Source organism: Amphibalanus amphitrite, unplaced genomic scaffold (genome assembly GCF_019059575.1).
Source record: "Amphibalanus amphitrite isolate SeventyFive unplaced genomic scaffold, NRLGWU_Aamphi_draft 000011F_arrow, whole genome shotgun sequence".
NCBI lineage: Eukaryota > Metazoa > Arthropoda > Thecostraca > Balanomorpha > Balanidae > Amphibalanus > Amphibalanus amphitrite.
In genome coordinates this window covers 1046299-1074261 of record NW_024881507.1, presented here as the reverse complement: position 1 = coordinate 1074261, position 27963 = coordinate 1046299, and the positions used below count along the sequence as shown (strand labels likewise).

Here is a 27963-nt window from a genome sequence, read left to right as displayed (position 1 = left end):
TCCCCTCCATTTATACAAATTCCAGCGCTCATTGGATGAGGCTGAGATGGTTATTCTGCACGCAAGTTGCTGATTGGTGGAAATAAGGCATCTGAAAAGGAAACGCTGCCACATAGAACAAGAAACAGCGAAACCGCGACTGATCCTCGGCCCAAGCTCAGAGCCTCCGTAAAAATATTCAATTATAAATTGAAGTAGCCCACTCAGCGTTGTTTTTGAGAGCAAAATTCTGATTTGTGTATCAGCAAATCGATAAAGTGAGTATAGTATTTGATAAAACGATATGATTTAATGGTATAGTTTCACTGATAAGATCTATATTCCATATTGCTATTGATACAAATTTACTGTTTGAAATGGCACTTCACTTCCTTCCTCCTACTTATCTAATTCTATATACTGATGATACTAATTCATAAATTTTTTGTTCAAACTTCATTAGCATACTTGGGTACCTGCCTACATACTTACTTCTTGCAATAGGTAAATATTTTCCCAGCATGCTTTGCGTTTCTGATATTAATATCAATATACATTGAAATTCGAGGAAGAATTCACATTGCAATTTGCATGAAGCATTATGTATGTTTTATCATTTTGAATGGCCATTATATTTTTTTTTTTGGTAAGCCCTGCCAGGCTGCCCTACCTGTGTCTCCAATTTGCATTTCAATTTGCTGGAAATAAAGGATGATGAATTTGAATGGTGATGGTCTACATTTTATTCAAAAGCTTTGCCAGTGTGTGTCTACATTAAGTCTTGAAATGAAGTGAATAAAAATATTTTGTGCTATTCCACCTCTGGGCTGCCCTTTGCTTGATGAATCTTTGTTAAATTCAACTGTCAACATAATTTCTGCATGGACCTTTAAATTATTGAGGCTAGTGGTCATGGATGCCTAAATCAATATATATATATATATATATATATATATATATATATATATATATATATATATATATATATATATATATATATATATATATATATATATATATATATATATATATATATATATATATATACATATATATATATATATATATATATATATATATATATATATATATATATATATATATATATATATATATATATATATATATATATATATATGTTACAGGCAATGTGTGGAATCAGGCATTCTATAGAATGCCTAGGCATTCTATAGAATGCCTGACCGACCAGGCATTCTATAGAATCCCTAGGTATTCTATAGAATGCCTGACCCACCAGGGATTCTATAGAATCCCTAGGCGTTCTATAGAATGCCTGATTTTCAGGCATTCTATAGAATGCCTAGGAAATACCTACATACACGAATCTTTCCAACACATTAGGTAGTGTAGGTATGCTGTATAATATTATGAGCACAGACCGATATGTAACATTATTATTTTCTGCCAGGCTACCTTGCGATCAGCTATTTATGTTCATTCAGTCAAATGTTCATTCAGTCATTCATGTTCATTCAGTCAAATTTTCCGGTCAGGTATCCAATCTAACCTTATTAGGTCAAATTGTATCAGGATAGTATTTATCTTAACGCTAGAAAGACGATGGTGGTTATGTCAATATCGGAAACGTCTTTGGTAAAAAATTACACAGAAAAAAAGTTTGACAAATCGTCCATTTTTATAGGTGTTTTCCTTCTAAGGAATTGATTTAAGGTCAAACTGGAGAAAACGGCTAGGAGCCAAAAATCGACAAAAATTGGCCTGACCTAAAATGGCTCAGCTATTTGTTTTAGACATGGCATCCTTTGGAACATTGCCAAAGAAGAACTGGAGTAAAATTTCATAATTTTGACATTTCGAATACCGCATGGCCCAGAAGTCAAGCTGGAAGGGGAGGTCGAACAACACCTAATCCGGCTCTTGTTACGGCCGGGCCACCGCCCGGACGTGGAAAAATGAACCATTTATTCAGGTTATTCCTTGACATTACAGTGAAGGTTGAGCTGTCCATGTATATTGAAAGTCGTTACACAAAGTGCTTATGACGACATAAAATGTGACCTTTTGCTATATTCTTCGCCTTCATTTCTAACATCAGAACAAAGCCATCGTCATTCGCGCAATCACTTTCGATTCAAGCCTTACGGTCCACCCTCCCAGCCAACACCCTTCTAATGCAGCTTCGTATCTGCAGCAGCATAATCCTCCGAGGGTAACCGTTTAAGCGACTGGTTGGCCTGTGGCTCTCCCGCGTGCCTTGCGCCGTGGCTCTCCTGTGCCAACGGGATTGGATCAGTTGCTGCTTGCGGCGCACCATTTGGTGGTCGGCAATCGGCATAGCCCAATTTCTCCCTCGCTTCCTCTCAACTCATTGCCCTGAAATGGTGTGAGGTGACGACCGGCCTAGGCCAACAAAGAAAATAAGGTAAACAAATAGCATTACTGCCACTGACCCCTAATTTTCGAAGTGTGTTTCGGACAATCAAAATACTTAGGCATTCTATAGAATGCCTGGGAGCTTAAAGGGACACTCCCACCTTAACATTAGTTTTTAGTTGAGATAGCCAAATTGGTGGCCATGGCCTGCAAATACCGGTTTGGGCACTCACAACATCGACAAATGCTTTAATTCGGAGATATGGAATTTCAAACTTGCAGTTTTCGGATTCTAAGGGGCTAGTGCATTGGTATGCCCCCTTAGAATTTGTGACGTCAGCGGAGATCTAACGATTTTTAAATCTTTTACTAAAACGTTTGGTAGCACGCGGTGGTATATGCTGCTTTGCGCGCAACAAATGCCGCACTTTCAAATAAAGTCGCTAGGAACAGCGGAGATCCCAAAAAGTAAACAAAAGTAAAAGTGTAATATCTTGAAAACCGGTGAATATTTTTGGATGAAATTTGGTAGATATTCGTTTTCGCTCTTTCTGAACCGAGCGACATCACTTTCGTGCCAATTCATTAACTTTTTTGAAGGTGGGAGGGTCCCTTTAACCCGCGCCCTGGTGGGGTCTGTTTATAACGCGACCTGGTGGGGGGGGGGGGCTATTTTTTGCCCCCCCCCCCTCGTATCTCCGAAACTACTGGACGGATCCGCAAAATTCAAACGGCGTTCGAAAGGTCTGTCAAATTTGTCGAGGGAAACCAAGTTTCATTGACCTCGGGGTCACCGATGACGTCACAGGTCAGGTCAAAGATGACATGTTTCACCGTTCACGGGTCATCTAGGGAATGCGCTATAACACCGAATAAAACGCATCTTGTCGAGATTCAGCGATAGGGCGTCAGTTGCCTAGTAGATATGTTGCTATTAGAGGTCACTGACAATACCAGGTCAGGTCACAGGTCAGGTCACCAAGGGTCACAGGTCAGGTCACATGAGCCCAACTTTACTAAGGTTGTGTGATGCATGTTTTATGGCCAATTTTTCATTTCCAACTCAATGGTGTTGGTTATAAGACTATCAGGTATGGCTTAGGTCACTTTCTGGTGAAGTTCAGGTCAAGGTTAGGTCAAGGTCAGGCCAAAAAAGGTCAAATTTTAAAGTTGATATTTTTGCATTAAATGGGTATTGATTCGATGCAGCTCATCACGGGGAGTCTAATGGTGGTCTTTGTTTTGCGCTACGGGGTCTAGAATTGCTAAAAATTGAGTTTGAAAATTTGACGTCATCAATTTTGAACAGTTTTTTCGCTGTAACTTCGCCAAAAAAGAGGTATCAATCTAAAATTTGGTATGTGGATGGAAGGCGGTAAGGACTTTCACATATATTCCGGTTTTTGCGAAATTAAAAAAACTTTTTGGATCTTTCGATGATTATATCCAAAAAAATTATTTTTGATTTTTGGGGGTCAAAATCCAAAAATTTAAAAAATCTGAGATAGCAGTTTTGTAGCCCTGTCGATTCTACAGCTTTTATGTTCTTATCATTTTTCTGTATTTGCAAAGCTATAGGCCTGACAACTCTTCCCGCGAAACCCTTTTTTGGGTCGAAAACGGCAGAACATGACGTCACTCTTACGTCATTTCCGGCCAACCTATCATAGCCTTTGGGAAAAAATTTTTGGTCACAATGTGTAAAATTGATGTCCGGGAGGGTACTGAAAGTTTGGTGACGATCGGCGCAGCGGTTCTGGAGATATATCGAAAAGTCTAGAGGGGGGGGGGGGCAAAAAATAGCCCCCCCCCCACCAGGTCGCGGGTTAAGCCAGGCATTCTATAGAATGCCTAAGCACTAAGCAGTCAGGGATTCTATAGAATGCCTGGTCGGCCTGGTCTGATTCCACACATTGCCTGTAACATATATATATATATATATATATATATATATATATATATATATATATATATATATATATATATATATATATATATATATCTATATATATATATATCTATATATATCTATATATATATATATATATATATAGATATATCTATATATATATACATATATATATATATATATATATATATATATATATATATATATATATATATATATATATATATATATATATATATATATATATATATATATATATATATATATATATATATATATATACATATATATATATATATATATATATATATATATATTTTGTTATCAGGCACTATGCAGCTTATCATCTGGGGTACCTATTATGTCCAGAGGCCTGTGACCTGAATGGCCATTATATTTATTTGTGCACTCCCAGCCCACCATTGTTTTTTTATCATTGACCAACTCCATGCTGATATAGTCAATGCAGTTCACATTAACGGGCCAAGAAGTGCTGGCAAATGGCTTAAATATTATCATGCTGATAAAACAACATTGAACTGTACTCTATTTTTTTTTTTAAACATGGGGATGCATTAGATTCTTAAAGGGACCATCCCACCTTAACATTAGTTTTGAGTTGAGATAGACAAATTGGTGGCCATGGTCTGCAAATACCGGTTTGGGCACTCACAACATCGAAAAATGCTTTAATTCGGAGATATTGAATTTCAAACTTGCAGTTTTCGGATTCTAAGGGGCTAATGCATTGAGATGCCCCCTTAGAATTTGTGACGTCAGCGGTGATCTAACGATTTTAAAACCTTATACTAACATCTTTGTAAAGCAGTGGTGGTATATGCTATTTGCGCGCAACATCTGCCGCGAACGCCGCACTTCCAAAATGAAGTCGCTAGGAACAGCGGAGATCCCAAAAAAGTAAACAAAAGTAAAAGTCTAATATCTTGAAAACCGGTGAATATTTTTCGGTGAAATTTGGTAGATATTCGTTTTTGCTCTTTCTGAATCGAGCGACATCACTTTCATGCCAATTCATTAACTTTTTTGAAGGTGGGAGGGTCCCTTTAACTCAAATGGTTTTGAGTTAAATATGTTATGTTAGCATCATTTATCATTTGTTTTGCTATGAAGTATGATGCTAATATACTGCATTTATTAATTACTAGTCAGTATTAGGTAAGTTAGCTACCTTTTCACCAAAATGTGAATTAGTAGTTAAATTGAATTCCATTGTATTGGTTTTCCTGTAAGAAAACAGAAATAATTAATAACTATTTCCTTGTGATGATTTAGCTGCATAATACCTACATACAATCTGCATACCTACATATTGCTAATGGGTGAGTGGTGAAAGAGGCCCAGACTTGTTGGAAACATGGCAAACACAGAGCCAGTAATGGCGAGTGAGCTTTGATAGTTTGATTTGCACTCCTCTTGTTGCATACAGCTTACACTTGAATATTTCACCATTATATCTGTAACCAAGAAGACTAGAACCAAATAGCACTATGTAAAAAAGACAGAGTCATTTTTTGAAACATGGTGATGTTGGTATGTCTAATCTGTTCTTTCAGGGAAAGACTACAAGCTCTAAAGGCTGAAACAGACTCTTTCCGCGTTCAGGAAATCGCATGCGAGAGCCTATTCAAATACATTATAATTCTTCCCACATCAATCGCATCCGGGAGGTGCGTGCGATTGATGCGAGCGTGCTTCCACGTATTTGAATAGGCTCTCGCATGCGATTTCCTGACTGCGGAAAGAGTCTGTTTCAGGCATAAGTATGCCCCTTTCTTATTACAGCACTGAAGATGGATTGTGAAGGATCTATCAGGTCGTCATTGAAATGGATCCACATATTAATTGATAGAAGTGAAAATATCACTCATTTTACCTCCTTTAGTTGTCATTTTTCGTGACTTACTGGCTTGTGAGCAGTTCTGGGCTATTTATTCAAGCCAACAGTGCCCAAATTGAAGGTGTCATTAATGATGCAATATTTAGGATGGCATATTTCTAACTAGTCCCAGTGTTTTGCAACATTTAAGATGTCTGTGCTCTTGTAAAGCAGACAGCAATGCAGGAGTTGAATGAATTTATTTCACAATGAAATCTTTAGAAACTGGTTTGTCCTACTCAGGTTTTAATTTTCAGTTTATTTTGTGTTGACCAGCAATGCCAGTTCGCTGGTTTGTTGACTGTTGCTGATGAGATTGGTAATGCCCACTGTCCACAGGCCGATTAGCGACCTACCAGTGGGCTCTCGAGGCGCGCCATGCCTCCCAAGAAGAAGGGTCGCAAGAAGGAGCAGCCGCCGCTGTCCGTGCAGGGCCTGCTGCACCTGGAGGCCTCGTTCGTGGCCCCCACGGACGGCGTCACGCTGGCCACCGTCGCGCCCGGCTCGTGCTACGGCTACGGGGAGGGGGCGGGACACATCCCCGCGGAGGCCGAGACGGACCCGGCGGCCGGCCCGCTGCCCGGACCGCACGGCGACTCGCCGGTGGCCGCGGCCGGACCGCCGCCGCCGCCAGCAGACCAGCCGCCCACAGGGATCCCTAACGGAGAGATACCGGTGCCGCCGCCGCCGCTACCGCCGGCGACCCTCGCACAGCCGCCGCTGCCGCCGTCCCACCCGAACGGACCCGGCGCTCATGGTCAGCCGGAGTTTGCGGCGAGCGGTGGGGCTGGGGATGCTGCGCCGCCTGCAGCGATCGTCCCCAACGGACACCCTACCGCTGTGAGCGGCGGGGCTCCCCACCCGCCGGCCTCCCAGTTGGCCCCGCAGACCGGCCTGCTCCCGCCACTGGCAGCCGCCCCGGTGTCTGAGATCCCGACCCCGACCGCCACAGTCGGCCAGGCGGTGATCCGCGCCGCTCCCGCCCTGCTCCCGCCTCCTCCCCCGCCGCCGCTGCCACCTCCGCTGCCGGAGGACCTCAGCGGCGGCGGCATGGACGCGGCCAGTGCCGTGGTGTCTGGAGAGCTCAGCACTCGACAGCTAGTGGCAGCCGCGGCGGCGGCGGCCGACCCGTCGGGCCACTGGTGCAGCGGCGCTCAGCACCCGCAGGCCGCCCCCGCCCCCGCCCCTGCCGCCGCCCCCGCAGCGGTCACGGCGCCGCCCGCGGAGCCCCATCCCGAGTCGACGGCTGCCGACGGGCTGCTGCAGCACTACTGGCAGTTTGTGCGGGAGAACCAGTACGACTTCAACGGCTGGACCTACCTGCTGCAGCACGTCGAGAAACAGGTAACCAAACTTGGGAGATGTCCGGCTTGGGTAACAGCTCCTCTTGGCTGCCCTGGGATCTTGACAAATGTCATGCGGCTCGAGCATCCTTTTAACGAATATTGGACCGCTCTACGTTTTTGGCTGTCTATTATATGACCGTCACTCGGGCGCCTTTTCAGACGAACCTGGATGCGATTCGGGCGGTGTATAACGCGTTCCTGCCTCTCTATCCGTACTGCTACGCCTACTGGAAAAAGTACGCCGAACTGGAGCAGCGCAGCGGATATGCAGACAGGTGAGTTTCTCCTCTTTGCTGCTCTGGCTCTCCTCTCTGTCGCTTTGTCTTTCTGTTGATATCTGTACAATCTGTTCTCCTTTCTATTCTCATTGATCGTTCCTTCATTTCTCGTGCTTTTCTGTTTTTTTTTTTTTTTACGATTCATGTTTGTTTTTTGCGACCTGTCCGTGGTTGACGGTTGCTAAATAGAAGTTCCATTGACGTGCGCTGCTGCCGCTGTCTCAGGGCGCGTCAGATCCTGGAGCGGGCCGTGCGCGCCATTCCGCTATCTGTGGACCTGTGGATGTGCCTGCTGAACCTCGTCAGGGAAATGGTCAAAGGACAGAAGACGGCACAGGAGCAGACCAGAGAGTGAGTGCCAGAACGACAGGCAGACCGGGGTCTGACTGGGAATTGGGGTGGGGTTTGGGGTGTATCGAATGTGAACGGGATATTGTGGGGTAGCGTGTGGGGTAAGTCATGAAGTGTTTACACTTTCCCATGACAATTTGGATTGCTTGCACTTTTTCGGGTGTATGGCAGACTCAAACATCTAGGATGGTTGATATTATTATCGGTAAGACCGATTCGAACTAGCTTTATCACCAGAGAAGTCGTAATTAGCTTTCTGAAACGATGCTATTCGACATTGATAAGATGTTATACAGTGAGTCTCGTGTCCGTGTTTTTGGAACACAGGATGAGAGTCCGTTTTCCTTTATTCCCCCAGGCTGTGTGAGCGGGCGGTGCGCTCGGCGGGCTCCCAGTTTCGCTCAGACGCCCTCTGGGAGTGTGTTATCCAGTGGGAGGCGAGCCAAAGCACACTGAGCGGCGTCACTGCCATCTACCGGCGGCTGCTGAAAATACCCACGCGGCTCTACAACCGACACTGGGACAAGTGAGTCTGGTTGTTGTTGTTGCTCTGAACGTTTCAGTTAGCCGGTAATGCCGCTGGTCCTGACTTAACAATGCGTGCATGAATTTGAAATATCGAAAGCGTCACTACATCGGATTGTTTTCTCCGCCACTCACCGCTGTGCCCCGCCCTCGGTGTGCAGTTTTCTGCAGCACGTGCGTGACTACCACCCCCGGGACATCCTGGAGCGGGACGAGTACATGGCTCTGCGGCGCCAGTGCTGCATCGACCTGGACATGGCCTACCGGGAGGAGCCCGCCTTCGAGCTGCCCGAGCCCGTCAAGGTGAACTACGGCGGAGAGCGACGGGTGTCGGTCGTGGTCGGGAAACAACTGACTGATGCTCGCTAATCTTTTAACAGCACACTTGTCGGTGGCCTTTCATAAGCTGAATGATATTACGTTTATTGTCGTAGGATTTATATTGTCCAAATTCATGTATTCAATTTGCGTTGTGGATGGTTAAATGGTGTTCTTTCTGGCAAAGCAAATATGTTTCTGTTTGTTATAAGTTATCACTCGGCTGTGTGGCGCCTGGAACCCCAATCATCACTTCGCTGTGTATAAACTCACCCGCCCATCGCAGCCGGACCGCAACTGACTCCTCCTCCTCCGTCCCTCTCAGACGCCAAAGCCCGAGGTGAAGCTGATCAGCGCCATCAAGGAGAAACTGGTGGCCGACATGGTCGCCGTCCACGAACAAACGGAGAAGAGGGTGGAGAAACGCTGGAAACTCGAGGACAAGGTTAGGATGCGTCGTGTGCTGCTGGGTAGCTATTGAAAAAAAACCTTCGCTGCAGTTTGGTAGTTTATTATTGGTTGTTGACGTACTTTGCAAGCATCCTTTTTTAGCGTATACGTTTTTGTTTTATCATTTTTGGATGGTGCGTGATGCTTAATCCTTGTCATATACCCAAATTAGCATTTTATTACCTTAACTACCGCTATGATCACATTGAGTGTCGTCCCTTGTCTGTAGATCAAGCGGCCGTACTTCCACGTGATCCCGCTGGACAAGCGGCAGCTGCGCGCCTGGCGCGAGTACCTGGAGCTGGAGGCGGCTGACGGCGACCACCACTCGCTGGTACAGCTCTACGAGCGCTGTCTGATCTCCTGCGCCCAGTACGAGGAGTTCTGGATGCAGTACGCCCGGTACCTGGAGCGACAACTGCCGACGGCCGGCGGCAAGGATAAACCTCAGACCTCCGCCGCGGCTGGGTCGACCGGCGCCCCGTCTGCCCCGCCTGCTGCGGCGGCCGGCGCGGCCGATGACGCCGCCGTGCAGCGGCTGCTGACGGCCGACCAGTCGGGACGCGCCGGCGCCCCCTCCTTCGAGACCGAGTCGCAGCAGCTGCCGGAGGAGCGGTCCGACGTCGGCGCCGGTTTCACGCCGCTCGAGGACCCGGCCGACGCCGTGCGGGAGGTGTACAAGCGCGCCTGTCTGGTGCACTGTCCCACCAAGCCCAACGTGCGCATGCAGTGGGCGGCGTTCGAGGAGAGCGTTGGTGAGACCCCGCCCTTGATGGTCGGTGGGCGGGTGGCGTTGGGGCGGTGGGACTGTCATTATACTCAACGGATGAGGGAATTTGGAAGAGTGTACTGTTATTAATTAGGTTCAGGATGGTGCTGCTTGAGTTAGATGTTACATCAGCGTAACGTTTGCAACAAGCTTTGCTGCTGGTAATTGGCATGTGCCATTGCATGGTTGCTCCGCTGCCATGTAGCCGCCGTTTGTACTCGTATTTCTCCCTACCCTCCGTGTCCGTCGTGCCGTGCCGTGCGATGGTTGACCAGATGTCTGCGGCGCTGATGTGGTGGTCTGATTTCAGAGCTCGGCACCCGGTGCCGGTCCGTCCGGAGCCCGTAATACCGTAATGGCTGTGTATGCGGGGTACCGGGGAGGGTGGGTCGCGTCTCCGAGTAACTCCGCGCCTGTCCCCGTCCCGGGGCCGAGGTCCGGTCGGCCAGGGCGGCTACACGGGCCGCACAGGCTGTCCACAGGCTGCCGGGTCTTCCTGAGCCACGGGCAGACCTGTGCGCCCAGCCGCGCCGACCAGTACAACTTTCTTTGGTCTAAATCAGACATACCTTGAAAATATCCTACATTCAAGCACTTCTGCGTTCGAGCTAAAGATCTGAACCAAAGATGATAGGAATTCCTCGTCGAGTGGCATCAGATAGCTGCCGCGTCGACATCCATATATTAGCTGCTTTTGCCGTCCCGGATCATTTCAGCTAAACATCCCCTTTCCTCCATCACAATCCTTGCAGTTTTCCCACCTCACCACAGGCGCAGCGTTACGAGGTGAGCTGCCCAACTGGAACTGGCAAACACTGCTATTGGGACTGTATGGGCCAGGCTCTGCTCACCGCTGATACACATTGCAGCGGCGGCTTCTAAAGAAGAGCGCTGCTAAATTTATATTTATGCAAAACGGTAATTAAAACTTTGTACGTCATCTGCGGCTCCCGTAGATCCGCCCGCTGCAATGGTCACCGGTGTGCCGTCTGTCCTCCGTCAGTCCGGCGGCGCTGAGGGCGCGGCGCGTCCCTGACCTCCCACCCCCGGCAGGCCACGCGGGCACGGCCGTGCAGCTGCTCGGCCAAGTACTGGCCAGTTTCCCGGCGGCCGTACGGCCGTGGCTGCAGCTAATCGGACTCGAGCGGCGGCGGAATAACCTGGATGAGTGCAGTCGGCTGTACACGGAGGCGGCGGCAGCGGCGCCCCAAGAGCTGCGCACCTGGTGGGCCATGAAACACGCCCGGTTCGCCTTCAAGGTGAGGCGACTGGGAGCGAACAGAATGTGTGGTGAATAGAGTGACTATGTTTGGAACTCGAGCCATGTTATGGAAAATGTGGTGGAAAAGGTATTGAGGCATAGCATAATGATTTTGCGGAATACAACAAACCTGGTTCCATTGTTTCAATTATACCTACTATAACTTGCTCTCGCTTTTTCAGATTCTGAACAAACCTGACAAGGCGCTGGGTATCCTACGCACTGCCGTAAAGAATGACCGCTCCAACGCGCGTCTGTACCTGCACATTCTGGACGTGTGCTACCAGCGGCACCCGGTGGACGTCAGGTGAGCGAGGATAGACGACAGCTCTACATTCTACAGCGCATCCTTCTGGGGATATTGGGTCACCAAGCTCGGCTCCTTGCGTGACTTGCGTTAGATGAGTTGCGATGTAATTGTTCTTTTGCATCCCTGTAAGTATGTGTTTTTGGATTTGTCTCTTACCAACTTTTAGCCCAAGTATGTCTGTCTGTTTCGTCCTGACGCCCGGTGATCTCTCTCCTGACAGGGGTGTGAGCGCCGCGCTCACTCTAGCGCTCAACAGCAAGGATCTCTCCGCTCGCGACAAGCTCGGCTTCCGCCGGAAGCGGGTGGAGTTTTTCGAGGAGTTCGGCTGTCTGTCCCAGCTGCGGACCGCGGAGGAGGAGCTGGAGAGTGAGGAACGCGCGCTGCTCGCCGCCGAAAAGAAACTCGCCCGGCAGCAGGAGAAGGAGCAGGAGCGACTGGAGCGGGAGCAGCAGGAGCGGGAACAGCAGGAGCAGGAGCAGCGCGAGAAGGAGCAGGCCAAGGCGGGAGCCAAGCGCAAGAGCAAGGGCAAGATGGACCCGACGCCGCCGCCGCCACTGCCAGAGAAAAAGCCGGAGAATGAGGCCGGTGAGTTCTACAGCGGGCGGGCACAGAGATATGATCCGTTTGCTATCAAACTCAACCTCGGTATTTCCCAGTGATAATAATGCTATCCAATTATGACTGCCCCACCGCTGTTGCCGCTTCCCCAGCTAAGGCAGTCCCCGTGTTCCGACTGATCCCTGGTTTTCTTCCTCTAGGTGAGTTGGCTCCGGTGACGACGGTGACCACTCCGTGTCCCAACTGCGGCTGGAACGGCTCGGCAGGCGCTGCAGCGGCGGCGGATCAGACTGCCGCTGCCGCCCCCGCCGCCGAGCCGCCGGCCGTATACGACCAGGTGCCGCCCACGTGGGACCTCACAATGAGCACACAGGCCTACGGGTGAGTCGAACGATACACTCGCGGATGGATAGTCGTGAAGTTGCCTGTGAACCGTACTATACGTGTTATTCATACGGATAAGATACCTAGGTCAAGGCCGCCTTATCGTTCCGTATTTCAGTTGAAGGATCCTGCCATCCCATTTATTGTATGTATAGAATGTGTGACATTCTGCTCGTTGTCTTTGCATGGAATGTATGTTCTTCCGTCTTTTTATTTCGTCTACCGTGACAACACTGCACTGTACAGTGTGCACAGTACCACCTGCTACTCTGTAACGATGCTCCTTTTTCCGCCTAGGTACGGCAACGACCCGCAGTACAAGTGGTTCCAGGAGCGCGGCTACCGGGAGTACTCGGCCCGCGAGGCCGGCGGCTACCCCGCCTCGCTGCTCGACCCCGTATCCTCTGACGAGGAGTCCTCTCAGGAGCCGCCTCAGGCCAAACGGAGAGTCCTGCTGCCCGACCCGGTGGTGGTGGGGAATCAAATCGTCACCAGGGACGGACGGAGGTCAGTGGGGGTCGCTGGGGTCGAACGGGGGTCAGTGGGGATGGACGGAGGTCAGTGGGGATCTGAGGACGGACGGAGCCGGAGGTCAGTGGGGAGGGGTCACTGGGGTTAAACGGAGGTCAGTTGGGGTCAGAAGGATGTAAGTGTGGATGAATGCTTAGTCAGGGGGCGAATGAAAGCCAGTGGGGTGAGAGGTTACTACAGATGGACGAAAGTCAAGGTTCATTGGGGCGAACAGGGGTCAGGTCAGGTCTAGTTGGATGTGTAGCCCACTCGCCCCGTTCTGCTGTAACCCCGAGCCTGGCTCGCTGTGTGTGTCAGGGTGCCGCGGTATGTGATCCAGCCCCGGGCCCCGACTCTGAGGCCGATGGGCCGGCCGGGCGGACAGATGGCCGTGGAACAGCCCACCGACGCGCCCGGACAGCAGGAGCCGCAGCGGCGTATCCCGCAGGTAGGAAAGGAGGAGGGGAGGAGGGTCAGAGCGCCGGCACAGGAGCCGCAGCGGCGCATACCGCAGGTGCGTCAGGGCATGAAAACCCCGTTGCAGGAGAGCTAGGATAATGTGACGGGAACTTTTAAATGGAAACTTGTATTGGATACTCGGCTACTCTCTGAACAACTCATTACCCGATCAGACCCTGTGGTGGAGGTTGCCTATGACCCTGTGTGACGCTCCTCTATGCTCCCTCCGTCAGCTGGCGCGCCTTCCGACGCCGCTGATGCAGGACAGCCAGTGTACCAACGTGCCAGACTGGCTGGTCAACGAGGGAGGCGAGCTGCTGCTCTCTGAGACAGAGAACGGGCCGTCCCGCATCCGCTACTGGCCCAACTTCATGAACAGGAGGGGCGTCATGGTAATTATGGCGACACACGGGACACGCAGGGACTGTGCTCTGGTTGGTGGAGAGGATTCGGATTTGTTTATGATGTGTTGGATTACTCTGATAAGTGCAAAGTTACGAGTAACGACCTACAGGGTGTCCCATAAGTTCGTTCTCACCTAAATTTTACGTTTTTAGGCTCTCTTGCTTAAAGGCACGCTGAAATTGGTTCGTAACTGAGCTTACGTGGTTGCCATGGCTGGTAGAAATATGCTCCACAGTAGCTAATTTCTGTAGACAAAATAGTTTTTGCTATAGAGCCCGCTTCCTACAGAGACGGCTAACGCCGCAACATAGAGGTCTCCGATACGGGTACGTCTCAGTATTTAGTCAGCACGTGACCATTCGCGACGATTGAGGGTGATTGAGGCCTACCAGTCTGTAGCCAATGTCCATCGCTAACTGGACGCACAGTCAGCAAGTGACACCGATGATTTGTCGGGAGTCAGTCACTGCAAGTTTATCCTCTTTCCAGTCAGCCCTCAGGAGTGAGCCAAGTGGCCAAAACTGTGTGGCGCCAAAGTGGCCATCAAAAAGGTCAAAGGGTTACAAAGTTTGTAAGCAGACTTTTCAGGATGGATTACCAGCTGTCTAAGAGTGTTCTTTCGGGGTACATAACTCAAGGTGACTTAAGCTTTGCTTACCGGAGGACTCAAAACAGTCAAAAACGTCTTAAAATGGCCAAACATGAGTTTCGTTATGCCTGAGGCTAAACAAAACAGAGGGCTGATGACATCAACTAGGTCATCAGGACTAACTAGTCCACGTTCGAAAGGAAACACCCGTCCAAACCCGAAAACAACCCCATAAGGGCGAAGGAGGAGGCCTCCGTTTCGTCCCGTTATGTTCTTATGCAAAAGGTCAGGGTCACTGTGTTGTGGGATTATAGGCGTTCTGGAGTTGAACAAGTTGCAAGTGGCAACCCAGAAACAGTTTTGGGAAGCAGAATGCTTTTCCAAGAACATCTAGGAGGAGTTTCAGCCCTCAAGCTGAACTCGAACCGCGAGTATGAACATATTTATAGAGGAGAAAATGGCATCCGGGAGGTCGTAGGCCCATCTTCAGGCAAGACAGTGCATCAGTGCACAGGTCAAGCAAAGCTTAAAAGCGGTGCAAGGAGACTGTGACAGGCATTTGTGGCAAGATCACATGCCAGGCACCTCATTGGATCAAAATTTCATAAAAATTTGTTGGTTATGCTGAAATTGAGGCTCGTCGAAGCGTAGCGCTGTTCCAGCCTCGAGGAGCTCACGGCGCATGTCAAGTCAGTCTGGGTTAACTTTAAGCCTACTATGCAGCCAAACATGCCGGTTGGCATGCTGCAGCATGTATTCATGTGTTTGCCTATTAAGAGGAGCCTATTGAGGGGTCATTCATAAATATATTAAAACGCAATGTACTCTGTTTCACATGCAAACATAATGTGAGAACGAACTTATGGGACACCCTGTACATTGAATTGGTGAAAACCCTCTGCAGTTTGATGGCGCTTGGTAGCCTACCTGTGCTCTAGCGCCCAACCAAAAGCTCTAGCAACACACACACCCTGCGGTTTGCCTTATATCTGGCCTCATAATGAGCGCCGTACGCCGAGAAGTTTTGCTCCTTAAACAAACATCGTTCAATGTTTACCTCATTTCATTACCTCACTCGACCCATGATAAGCCAGGTCACCGTCCCCCCCCCCCCCCCTGTCGCGCACAGCGAATGTTCCAGACACTGCGCCGGTACGTCAAGTGGCACCAGACGCGCCAGGTGGCGGCCGATGGACGGTTCGTGGCACTGAAGCGACTGGTGGCCTGGTTTGGGCCGTGCGGGCTGGACGAATCCGGCCTGAAGATGCCGTCCAACGACAGCTGGTCGCCCGAGCTGCTGGACCTGCTGCAGAGGTGAGCTGGTGGACCTGCTGGACCTCGAGCTGCTGTAGCATACTGCAGAGCTCATGCAGGGAACTGGCTAGTTAGTACATAGTTACCCAGGCTACAAGAATACATATGCAGCAGATTTGTTACTTGTTTGATCTAATTTAGCTGATACTCTACGCTAGGGTAATATTCTAACTTTAAATTATGCGGATCAACAGTCAAGTAAGGGGTAAAATCAATAATCAAGCTAAGTAACTATGCTACACTCGCAATAATTTCTTCTACCGAATCGCAGTAATCGATCTGATCCCGGAACGGCAGATACTATGGAATCCGAAAATGATAAATCTGTCGCCGCCGCCGCCGCCGAAATCTGTTCGCTCTGACCGCCGTCTCTATCCGTCAGCCTGTGCCAGTTCGTGGGCCACGAGTTCAACAGCTGTCACCTGAGCCTGTTCCGCACGGGTAACGACGTACACGAGTGGCACGTGCACGATCAGCCGGCGCTCGGGCGCCACCCCACCATCGCGATCATCTCACTAGGTACGGAAATGATGCGAGGGAGGTCAAAGTGTTGAGCTGGAGATACCGGTAATGTATGCCGAGAAGTTTTGCTCATCAAAAAGCAGAACATCGCACAACTTTTACCTCATTCCCTTACCCTTTTTGACCCATCGATGTGTCGTGTCTTCCGTCCGACAGTACTACTGCTATAGATGTGTGGAATATGAAACCACTTAGAGGAACCATTTAGAGGATTAAAACTTGATCTTGGCGTTTGCTCTGAATATTGCTAATCTGTACAAAGCGTGAGGTTCGTTCGGCCCCTGTACACTCCTCCTATAGTATGTACGTAACCACCGCGCTGCTGCCTGCAGGTGCGATTCGGTGTTTCGAGCTGCGGCAGCTGGGCTGCGAGCGGCCGCGCTTCCTGAGGTTCCCGCTGTTCCCGGGCAGTGTGCTGGTGATGGAGGGCGCCACTCAGCAGGACTGGCAACACCAGGTGAGCTGAAACTCGCCGCACATTGAACGCGCCTTCTCGCTTCACAGGCGCCGTCCCACCTAGTCAATACGCACACTGATATTGCTTTCGAGAACGTTTCTGCTTTCCGCCTGAATGTGTCAACTTGAAAGCTCGAAGTCGTCCCGTCCCACGATTTGGTCAGAAGCTGATGTAACGCACGCTGTGTGTCCGGCAGATCCCTCGCGAGGCTCAGGTGAAGGAGGAGCGAATCGAGCTTCAGTTCCGCGTCATGTACGACTTGAAGGACGCTCCGGGCGCCGGGCGGCCCCGGCTCCGGGAGCCGCCGATGTGAAAAGATTCAATGCTCAGTGACCTCCAACTATCTCACTGCCGGGGTTCTACTCGGGTTTGGCTCGGATTTGACGGCCTCAGTACACCGGTGGTTTCCGTGCGCTGTGTCGGTGACGTGTGGAGGAAGCTGCACGATGTGATTCAGGTCTCGAGATGCTGTGCCACCGTGAGGCGACCAAGAACTGATTACTGTGGGAGGTACCTGACAAGTGACTTGTAACTAGTTACAAAGTTTTCGATAGTCACAGAGGGTGTAAGTGCGCACTTTGCTGCCAGCGATTTGGAACCATTTTGTCATCAGCATTTAGAATGTATTCATGCCATGAGTGCTGAGTTTGCACACCTGCGTGTTTCATGTTGACTGTGACTGCGGGGTGTATCAGAATAGAATTACTCTTTCTGTATTGCTTTTATACCATCCAATTCACCGCTCGTCTCGGTTATCACACCGTTTCACTCGACATTCACAATCCCATGAATTAGCCACCCACCACACACGTGCTCATTTTGCTAAGTGCTCTAGCCATTTGTTGTCGTGCAGGGCGACCCGTGGCGATTGTTCGATACTCTGGGCCGGACAGCGTTTGTAGTGCTGCCCGGATAGACCACTTATTGGCCTCTATTTCGTGGTCGCGTGACTGACAGAGAAGGACGCGTGTGCGACACGGCGCCGGAGAGCCCCGCCGCGCGCAGACGGTCGGCAGATCGGCGCCAGGTCAGCTGGAAACGGTGGTCGGAGGACGGAGGCGCCCCGACCCGCTGGTCCCGTGCTGTTTGGTGGGGGATGGCGGAAATCGACGCCAGTTCGGAGCGGTGTGAAAGCCGTGAGAAAGTGAGCTGCTGACACGAAATCGCGACAACGGTGATGGACTGGGAGGTGGTGTAGTGTTGAATCTCGCCGACTGATTGGTGGGTGGGGTTGGTTTACGCATCAGCCCAGGCCCAGTGTCTGGATCTGAACGGGCACCGATGGCGGACACTCAGCGATGGCTGGACAACCGGCGCATGTCGGTCAACCCGTTCCAGTGGCTCCAGCCCGTGGACTACTCGTTCCTCCGACTGGCGGCGTTCAATGGTAAGCTAAAACCATTTCCAACAGACCGAAGAATAATGAAATAAGAAGTTCAAATGTCTCAAAGAACTCTTGTCAAATTCTATATGTGTTTAGCACAGGATCGTAACATGCTTGAGCGTCTATCCCAATTTGTTTTGTACCAAACTGAAACTTGTCCTATTTTACTATTCGCCCGTCACTAAGGCTTCTTTCACCAATCAGCCACTAGGACTAGGGCCGAAAGCTTCTTCGCGTAGTCATGCTACATCCTATCGTCCAGTCGTTCCCTCATCCCGCCCGTCCGTCTCTGCGCCGCCAGAGGTGGAGGGCGAGGACCCGCGCACGGACGCCCACTGTCCGCGCGTGGACCCCGATACGGGCCGCTTCATCGCCAGCACGGTGCGCTTCAACAACAACCACATCACCGAGCTGCCGGGCCTGCGCGCCACGCTCGACGCGCTGCTCTTCGACCGCAACATGCTCACCTGGCTCGACCTCTCCTTCAACGGCATCGGCGCCGTCGACGACAACCTCACCTCGCTCACCAGTCTGAAGGTGCTCTACTTCCACGCCAACCAGCTGACCAGCCTGCAGGATGTGGCCAAGCTGGCCGCGCTGACGCAGCTCACCTCTCTAACGCTGCACGGAAACCCGCTGGAGGAGGCGACGCCGCGGTACCGGACGCGCGTGCTGCTGCTGCTGCCCGGGCTGCGGAGACTGGACTTCAGCAGTGTGACGCGACGGGACAGAGCCATCTGTCAGTACCATATGCTGCCCAAGCCGAGACAGCGGAAGCAGGCCGAGGATGATGATGACGCCGTGGGGTAAAGCAGAGTGCGAGGATATACGATACGAAACGTGCGAGACGAGTGATATACGACTACCATACTGGTATTGTTCCGTGGCGGAGCCGAGTGTGATGTGTCTACAATTTACAAATTGCGCTCCTGTAACAGGATACCGGTAAATTTTACAAATGATGGACGTAAATGGTGGCTCTCGGACACGGCCGCGCCCAAAAATCAACGAAATGCATATGTACAACTAAATTTATGCGAACTCAGTAGCCAGACTTTTGCATGCAATAACATCGCGTCACTGTGTCGACCCAGCACAAGACGCGCATAACAGGTGACCTCCCAGCAAAGGACCTACAATAGACACATTCAATAGAAAAGCATCCAATGACACCAGCTTCAACTTTCATGTAATCCCTCGGCCTCCGCTAGCAGAGGTCAAAGGCCGCGAGCCACCCGTAATGCTCGATTCCTGCCGGGTCCTGATTGGCTGGTCAGCGACGTCACGTGACTGATCTGACCCCGAACAGAGAACAGCGTCGTCAGTGAGTGTGTGATTGGCTGCGGTGCAGGACGCGATGTGAAGTTCGCTGCTGTGCGTCGCGTGCTGTCTACCCTAACGGATTCACACTGCTTCGTGCGAAAAGGTTAGCCAAACGCCGATTGCGTCCATTACAGAACTGTTACAGATCAGCAAGAGTTTATTGTAACACCTTGATAAGTTGTTGGTCCAAAGAGCTTAAGCAGTTAAACCCCAAGCAGTCTTTTATTGTGAAATAATCAAATTTAACGCAATGGAAGAGAATATCTCGTGTAACTGCGGTTCGAACGATGATTGAGCTTGATCTAGTGCTGAGCAATGTCAGAGATACATGGGTTTTGACATTTTCAGTTCCATAGTCATTATTTGGGCGAGTTCTCAGGAGAACACTGCGTTCTACCCGCTCAACGCGAATTATGAACAGTCATTTTCCTTTACGGATTAACAACATCAAGTGAGAAAACACTGATACAAATATGTTCACAAAAACCGCATCCAGCGTACAGTTCACAACTACTAGGTCGTTCAATAAGTAAGGTAAAATCACACGTATTTCAGTCCACATTTGGTGCAACGACACAAAACTAGCAACATATGTTCATTGAAACATTGTCTACAAATTGGCTATAAGCATTTGTTAGCAGGTCTCTTTGGCCAGCCTCCCCAGCCTTCGGAACTGGCACCTACATCCAATCGCCGTTCAGGCGCACACGCTTATCCCAGCACTCCACCCGGCGTGGAAATCCTGCTTGGAAAAACCTTATTGCTATTCCAAAGTCATGTCTTCATTATTTTATTGATTGCCTGATCAGTTCAGATTCCAACGTACACAGCAGGTTTTCCGATGGTCCAAACAGGTTCAAGTGGGACGGCGCCAGATCACGGCTGTGCTTCAGCTTCTGCTAAAGCAAAGCCGATCCCACACTGATGCCTCGTTGGGCGTTCTTCTGTTGTTCAGTGAGCTCTTTCTGCATTAACCTCGTGGTGACCTTGTAAATATCAAACATATCTGATGATGCCTAGAACTGTTTCGACATAACACTTCACCCTGTTAATGAAAGCAGTCACGCGGATGCTTTGGGTCTCCATAATCAGCTCCCCGACGTTACAGTGCCAAGTCCAGAGAGGCCTGCGGGCACTTGTCTACCTGCTCTAGAACTTTGCCTCTTACACTGCTGTGTTCTTGTTGAAATCGTACCAGCTGTTCACCAGCAAGCATTGCTAATGGCAATAGCGTCATCAGGGTCAACTCACTCATTTTGAGGTTAAGTTTGGCTCGTGTGACAAACCGGGGATTTTTAGAACGGAACTCTGCTGCATCAATGTTTTCACACCGACCGTGTTCGGACAATGAGCCAAACTCCTAAAAACAGTTTCGAAGGTTGTGTAGGAAATTGTTAAAAGATTCAGATGGCATATTTGATTTTGCTTGAATACCTCATATGAATTAACTATTATGGTACATTTTACCTTACTTATTGAACGACCTAGTAAATAGCTAATAGCCCACCTGACATCATGACGAAGCCTGGTCCGCTTTTGTCTCGCCCTCCTTTGCCTTCCCTGTGTCCTTCGCGTCGCTGCCCAGCTCAAACTGTTTGAGGTAGTCCAGCTCCATGGGGTGCGTGTTACCCACCACGACCAGTGAGTGCAGTGGCGGCCCGAGGTCCACCTCTGCCATCTCCCTCAGTGTGCAGGCCACCAGTCGCTCCGTGTCTGTTCCCACCCGGGCCAGGCCGACCACGCGCGAGGCGGGCGTCAGGCCTGGGTCGGTCTCGGCGCGGCCGCCCACCGCCTCCAGCAGCTGCGCGGCCGCCACAGACACGCTCATAAAGCGCGGCGGCTCGTAGATTTTCCGCCCCCGCAGCAGGTTCTCGACGCTCTGCTCCTTGACCTTGATGTCGAGCAGGCAGAGCGTGTGTTGCCCGCGCGCCAGGTTGGCGTCGATCCGCTCCACGAAGCTGTCCGGCCGCCAGTCGTCCGTCCAGAACGGGATGGACACGGTCTCCCCGTAGCTGTAGAGCTGCAGGCCGCAGCAGCCCACCGCCGTCATGATGCTGGCGTTGTGCACCACGCGGCACGGCACACCGCGCTCGCGGGCGCGCAGCACCAGGTCGTGGTGCGTAGTGGCCGCGAACGGGTCGCCGACCACCAGCAGCGCCACATCGCGCTCGCCGGCGGCGCTGATCACCGAGTCAAGGCCCTGCTCGACCGTCTCGCGGTCTGCGAGCGTCACCGGCCGGCCGTAGAGCTCCTCGAGCGCCTCGGCGCCGCACGTCAGGATGGAGGTGTACGCCTCCAGGTACACCTCTTCACAGCGGCGCACAATCTCCAAACCCTTGAGGGAGATGTCGCGGGCATCGCCCAGACCCAGGCCGATCAGGTAGAACATCACAGGAGGTGTGATGGGAGGGGGGGGGGGTGTTTCGTCAGTGACAAGCTGCCCACCTCCTGAAACATAGCAAAACATAACGCATCATTACTAGATTTGTTAACCCGCGCACCGACGGGGGGGCGGATATCCGCCCCCCCCCCCTGAGGTTTTTCGCGGATAGCGGGAAAACCGCGGCGCGTAGCGCCGCGAAATTACGCGCCGCGAAATTTGGTATGACTATAACCTCATCAATTTTACATATGGTGTGCAAGTTTGAACCTCCTAACTTTTAAGGTCAGGTCACCAGGTCACTTTGAATGACCCAACCTCAAGTCACTTTTTTGCAACTTTGTCACCGTGCCAGAGCTACAGTAGATGTCGGAGGCCTTTGAAAGTCGCAGGATGTTATTAGGTCATTAGTAGCTACAATTTGTATATCTCGGAATTTTGATGTCGGTGACCTAAGGTCAGGTCAATTTCGCGACCTCCCCATTATAAGTCAATGGGGGAAAATCAACTCCCTGTTTTTACCACTAAAACGGATCGGAATGGCCCCATATACCATACATGACTTCACATACGATCAACCTTCACTACCTTGAGGTCTGTTTTGCTGTTGGGCAGCTGTAAGGTCATGTGACGTCATCAAAGGTCACCAAAGGTTTTTTGCCAATAACTCCTTACAGGAACAAGATACAGCCGCGCGGATGGTCTCATTGTGTTCAGCTCGTCAAGACGCATCGAATGATATACATGATGACCTCGAGGTCACGTGACCTGAGGTCAACCTTTGACCTTGACCTTTCGAGGTCAACATATATATCATTCGATGCGGATTGACGAGAGGATCACGATGATGCCCTTAGTTTGTTCCTATCTTGACTACTTCGAAAGTTATTCGAGAAAAACCCTCTCCATATCTAGCGCCGCCATTTTGACTTTTTCGACCCGTGACGTCATCTTTGACCTGACCTGAAAATGACCTTTGTAAAAATTGTAGACCTTGTCCGTGCGTATCCGATGCCGTTTACCGCTTGTCGCTATCTTGCTTCGTTCTCGAGATCTCAGGGGGGGGCGGTCATCCGCCCCCCCCCCCGTCGGTACTAAGTTGGCGCCAGGCGCAGACCCCCGTCGGTGCGCGGGTTAATAACTAAGGCAAAGAGCAATGAGCAGATACCATGCATAAAATAGCAAAGATTCAGAAAAATACATTTTATGATCATCAAAGTTATTCATTTCCACTGCCGGTGCCAAGCACACACATATGTGGTATACAGAAGACTGGAGAAATGATTTACCATTGGTCCAGATTGTTTTTGTTTATCTAAGGGCTGACAAATGTGAAAAAGCAGAAATCATAACAACCATGCCATATCTTAACACAGTCAGTCAGCACAGCGACACAAAATATTGATCTGCTACCTATTTACAAACATTCAACACCAGTAATTTAGGCAATGATTCATAGCAATTCACTATCATAAGAAATAAACAATGTGGTATTCCAAGATGAGCTGTGAGATTATTGGGAGCCTGCATAGCAGCAACAGTTTATGAAAACCAATTGGTAAAATGACTATGTATTCAAAATAAAAAGCTGTTAAAATAGGAGGAGCTTTTCCAATCTATTGTAGAGTTCCGTCTTGGTCCTGTGGTTGAGCTCAAATGAGCTTAAATATACCACAGTAACTTGCCAGTTGCAATTTAAAGAATTCAAACTATTAGTTCCAAATCAGGAACAGAGCTGGAAGTCCAAACCAAACTTAATTTTTATAGGTAATTTTATAGGTTTATAGGTATAAAGTAGGCATATGGGAAGTGACGAAGTGGGGATTGGAAACTATATCAATTAAGCATACTATGAAATAACAAGAAATAAGTACTTGAAAACAAGATAATTCTTGATCTTGAAGATAACTAAATATGAATGTAGTGAACTTACACTAACATGTTGATGTAGTCTCACTCTCAAGCCTGTATTATTTGGAGAAAAACAAAGAAGCTGGGCCAAAGCCATTACCTTTATCGACCTAGCGAATTCCCACCCTTTGATTCCATCTGATCGGGGTAGGTAGTTCTAATTAAATGAAATACAAATCATTATCTTACCTTCTCGTCGCTGAAGATATATGAGAAAAACAGCCAAAATAATAAATAAATCCAGCGTGTATTTCGTCACTGCTGCGCTGTGTCTGTAACAAGGCAGGCTGCCACAGTACGATATGGCTACCATATTCCTTCATTATTTTTTATTTTGTTTTGAGCTGTATCTTCAACATTAGTTCCCTCATAACAGCTCTACGTTTTGATTCTATCTGCGCAAGCTAGAGACTAGAGTCTGATTTGTAATTCTGGGGCCCCTGAGCTTCATTGACCTCTCTCAGTCGAACGGCCGGGAGCGCCACCAAATGGTTTCTGCCACACTTTTGAAGCTCTGTGTGTGGAATTTTCGTGTCGATTCGTCATCCGAGATGTCCCGATTCCCGAAGCCTGCCTCTGCAAACTAGATCTGGGCTGAATCCGAGGCGAGTTGTAGGTATCTGCGTTGAACCAAGGTTTTTGGGCTCTTTCGACGGACTCTTGTGCGGCCACAGTATTTTGATGCATGGGAGGGTAGACAACGTTGTGCAATAAATATTTTATTTGGCATGGATTGCAAGCGCAATAAGCAATAAAACAGTAAAGCATTCGACGTTATGCTTGATGAACATCCAAACCACAACCGGTGGCAGGTAAACGCTCGCATTTCAAACATAATTGAATAAATTATCACTTATAAATTAACGTAACTAACAATATGCAGTGCAAACGATTATCTATCTATTCAAAATAAATTATTTTAGACACTATAGGTGCCAGTTTTATCATTTCTTGGAAACCATGACTTATGTTCTTCTAGTTCAATTGCCTTTCATACTCTAGCTAAATATAAATGCATATATAAAGACGGACACAATTAAATAAATATCGACAGCGTAGTAGGGCCAGCACACGACCAATGCCATCACAAAACGCGGGCGAACGGCAACATCAAATACAAAACAAATCACCCTCATTTACCTCAGCCAGGACATTTCTTCTTCACACAAACAGATGTCACTTTCGCTATTAACGATTACACAGAAGCCGGCTCAGACGCTAGCAGACCCGTGCGCCTCTCACTTTGTACAGATAAACAAGTAGCATATAAAGTACGACGCTTGGCACATGTAAACAGATGTCCGAAATCACAAACACCACCCGCTCGTCCGGTGGGCCCGGGCCCCGGGTCTGGCGGTCGGTGCCGTGGGCCTCACACTCCAGTCCTGCCGCCCGACCCGTCTGGCCTGACCGGGCTCGGCACGGCACGGCTCTCATACCCAGCCTGTCCCTACGCCTCTTCCCTTACACCATGACACCGTGGGTTCCATTCAGTTTAGCCTCGATGGGAGTGCGCGTGAGGCTGACGGCCCAGGAGTGGCGCTCGGCCAGCGCGGCGGTGTGTTCCGACTCCATCTCTGCCGGCAGCCAGGCCTCCACCACCTGGTACAGCCACAGGAACTCCCGCTGGAGAGATACGGACGAGCACAGGCGTCACAGACGGGCTCAGTGGTAACAGACGGGCGGGAGGAGCACAGGCGTCATAGACGGACTGGAGGAATACAAGCGTAATACTTTGTCGAAGTTACGTCTTACACAATGCAAGAAAGAACAGAAGATGATTCAACGTTAATTGCGAATGACACAAGTGTCACAAAACGTCAAACGCGATATGAAACGTCCATCCGGGAACACAATCAAATAACAGAATGCCTACGGATCGATCATGGATTAGGTATTCCATGAATTAGGAATACTTCGTCCATGGATCGATCGAGATCGGATTAGATTATGAAATTTGGACACTGTGTTGGCCTGCAAAACGTCAAGAAAACTCCAAGCGCCGTCTTTTCCCATAAGCTTGGCATGATATGAAGGTGGACTTACCATAGTTTTCCAGCAGCCGGGCCGCCGTTGATGGTAGAGCTTGGCGTAGGTGAATATGTCGAACTGAGGCTGGTACTGGAGCTGACGAAGTACAGAGCTCAACACGCAGAACATGACGCCCTCAGTGCCGCCGTTCCTGCGGGCCGGACAGAACGCAATTACAAACAAGTCTTGCCTAAAAATAAGACGGGACGCATATTTAACATCCCCGAAACCTGATTTTTTTTGTAAATATTTCTATCCCATTTACCGTCCACCTCCCATGCCAAGTGACGGTACAACAAATCTCACGACCATCGGCTGTGCTATTTCCAATCGAATAGCGAAAGCCATCCGGTTATTTTCCATAAAGACCAGCGAGGAGAGGCAGTCACCGTTTTTCTCTAGTAGTTTCCTTTCGATGTCAGGGTCTGTCTCCGTTGCTTACATATAAAAAAGGTCGCCGTACTGTTACTTATCGATGACCCGTCACCGTTTGGTTAAATATCGATGACGACCAGCAGAGAGAAGCCTGTCGCCTTGTGGTTACCTACGTCGATAACCGGTCGCTGTACCGTTACTTATCGATAACCGGCCGCTGTACCGTTACCTATCGATAATCAGCCGCCGTGTGATTACCTATCGATGACGACTAGCGGGGAGAGTCGGTCGCCGTGTATCTCAGTCACGGCCTGCACTCCCTCCATCACTGAGTCTGTGGAGCTTTCCTCTGGCCAGAGGGGCAGGTGCACCAGACGCACCAGCAGGTCCACATCACCCTGGGAAAGGGACAGAGGTCACCCGGGGTCAGCCGGGGTACACGGCCAGAGGGGGAGGTGCACCAGACGCACCAACAGGTCCACATCACCCTGAGGAGGGGCAGAGGTCACCGGGGTCAGCCGGGGTACAAAGGCAGAGCGGCGGGGTAGGCGGCGCCGCGGGGACCCTAATTGGCCGGCAGTGCTGAGTCGTTCTGACGACGCTGACACATGAAAACAGCAGCTGGTAACGCGTGGTTGCTGATAAATTAAATTAGCTCGGCGCAACACAACACCAAAAAACACACAATTGTTCTCGTGGATGGAGTGCTGGCTTTGCGGTAATGGTGCATGTGCCGTAGCCATTCTGTCCCGCATGAGTTGTTCCGCCGACTTTCGAGATGTGATAAAAGGTATTAACAATAGTTTTCATGATGAATATCGCATTGAAACTAATAACGCTTGAAACCTCTTTTATCAATTTTACATAATGCACATATGCCTATTCCTTATGTACGAGTATACAAGCAGACTTAATTTAGACGTTCATCGTAGGCCTAAAACATAACTTTTACGTGCATTTCAATTATAATCGCTCCAATATTTTCTTTATTCACCAACTGTACCGCGTAAATAATCAAAGTTAAACGTTTGATTATTTTCCACCGACAGAGTTAGCGATGAAAGGTCGTATAAACTGTCAAACTGTGACTGCCACGTGGCATGCCTTTGTCTGGTCAATCCCATTTGTTACTTTCTGCCCCCGCATCCTTTGTGGAAGCATGAATCTGCGGCATTGATTTGAAAACTTTGTCACCGATGACATGCTTCAAATAAAGCAAGGCATTCGGCTCAGCAGTGAACTGAAACTTCAGAAATAAAAATAGTGCGAAAGGCACTGAGCTCCGAACTTCAAGAATAAAAATAGTGGGAAACGCATCAACGACTCCGAACTCTGTTGAGGATTCACGAAGTACCTAATGCTGAAGTACGGCAATGCTGAAACATCATCAACTGGCAAATTTACATGCCTAATGCAACTTCAGTTGCGAGACGTTTGATTTTGCTTATAGCCAGGTAAGTAATAAAATGAGCCATATATTCAAAATGAGCTTGGGCCATGTCTGTATGTAGATTGTAGATATATTCGAATTTCGCTGTCCTTTCATAGAGATTGTAGGTCACATTCAGGAAATTTAGTAAGTTTCTACTAGCTCCACTCTTCTGTACCGTATC

At 49.4% G+C, this 27963-nt stretch overlaps 4 protein-coding genes across 5 annotated transcripts in view; 2 read left to right on the top strand and 2 right to left on the bottom strand.

Annotated features, from left to right (window-relative positions):
• The first annotated feature begins 137 nt into the window (after positions 1-137).
• LOC122382017 lies at positions 138-17662 on the top strand. 2 transcript variants are annotated; one of them, XM_043366883.1, is made up of 20 exons: positions 147-257; positions 6047-6077; positions 6480-7484; positions 7646-7761; positions 7990-8115; positions 8474-8641; positions 8802-8943; positions 9284-9403; positions 9638-10163; positions 11231-11436; positions 11621-11745; positions 11969-12333; positions 12507-12687; positions 12988-13197; positions 13519-13648; positions 13893-14051; positions 15783-15967; positions 16350-16486; positions 16822-16946; positions 17143-17662. In XM_043366883.1, the coding sequence occupies exons 3-20, from the start codon at positions 6519-6521 to the stop codon at positions 17257-17259; spliced, it is 4104 nt and encodes a 1367-aa protein (XP_043222818.1). In that variant the 5' UTR covers positions 147-257; positions 6047-6077; positions 6480-6518; the 3' UTR covers positions 17260-17662. The 2 variants fall into 2 exon arrangements, with proteins under 2 accessions (XP_043222809.1, XP_043222818.1); XM_043366874.1 differs by lacking the exon at positions 6047-6077 and having other exon boundaries at positions 138-257.
• Positions 17663-17932: 270 nt separating this feature from the next.
• Positions 17933-19914, top strand: LOC122382036 (leucine-rich repeat-containing protein 51-like). The gene is made up of 2 exons (XM_043366908.1): positions 17933-18333; positions 18632-19914. The coding sequence occupies exons 1-2, from the start codon at positions 18228-18230 to the stop codon at positions 19138-19140; spliced, it is 615 nt and encodes a 204-aa protein (XP_043222843.1). The 5' UTR covers positions 17933-18227; the 3' UTR covers positions 19141-19914.
• Positions 19915-21148: 1234 nt separating this feature from the next.
• Positions 21149-24217, bottom strand: LOC122382026 (diphthine methyl ester synthase-like). The gene is made up of 2 exons (XM_043366896.1): positions 24134-24217; positions 21149-22101 (listed from the first exon to the last, which is right to left on the bottom strand). The coding sequence occupies exon 2, from the start codon at positions 22040-22042 to the stop codon at positions 21167-21169; it is 876 nt and encodes a 291-aa protein (XP_043222831.1). The 5' UTR covers positions 22043-22101; positions 24134-24217; the 3' UTR covers positions 21149-21166.
• Positions 24218-24650: 433 nt separating this feature from the next.
• Positions 24651-27963, bottom strand: part of LOC122382013 (tyrosine-protein phosphatase 99A-like) — a 47030-nt gene continuing 43717 nt past the window's right edge. The window contains exons 22-24 of the mRNA XM_043366860.1: positions 26609-26748; positions 25991-26126; positions 24651-25570 (exon numbers count right to left, since the gene is read on the bottom strand). Of these exons, the coding sequence (XP_043222795.1) occupies positions 25409-25570; positions 25991-26126; positions 26609-26748 (438 nt within the window). The 3' untranslated portion in view covers positions 24651-25408. The remainder of the gene's footprint in view (positions 25571-25990; positions 26127-26608; positions 26749-27963) is intronic.

What these genes read in the sequence shown, in the direction of transcription:
- LOC122382026 (XM_043366896.1), bottom strand. Translation starts at nt 22,042, where the DNA reads ATGTTCTACCTGATCGGCCTGGGTCTGGGCGATGCCCGCGACATCTCC.
- LOC122382036 (XM_043366908.1), top strand. Translation starts at nt 18,228, where the DNA reads ATGGCGGACACTCAGCGATGGCTGGACAACCGGCGCATGTCGGTCAAC. An exon ending in CCGACTGGCGGCGTTCAATG is followed by an intron (nt 18,334 to 18,631) that starts GTAAGCTAAAAC and finishes CTGCGCCGCCAG; the next exon opens with AGGTGGAGGGCGAGGACCCG.
- LOC122382017 (XM_043366874.1), top strand. Translation starts at nt 6,519, where the DNA reads ATGCCTCCCAAGAAGAAGGGTCGCAAGAAGGAGCAGCCGCCGCTGTCC. An exon ending in AGCTGCCCGAGCCCGTCAAG is followed by an intron (nt 8,944 to 9,283) that starts GTGAACTACGGC and finishes CGTCCCTCTCAG; the next exon opens with ACGCCAAAGCCCGAGGTGAA. An exon ending in CATCGCGATCATCTCACTAG is followed by an intron (nt 16,487 to 16,821) that starts GTACGGAAATGA and finishes TGCTGCCTGCAG; the next exon opens with GTGCGATTCGGTGTTTCGAG.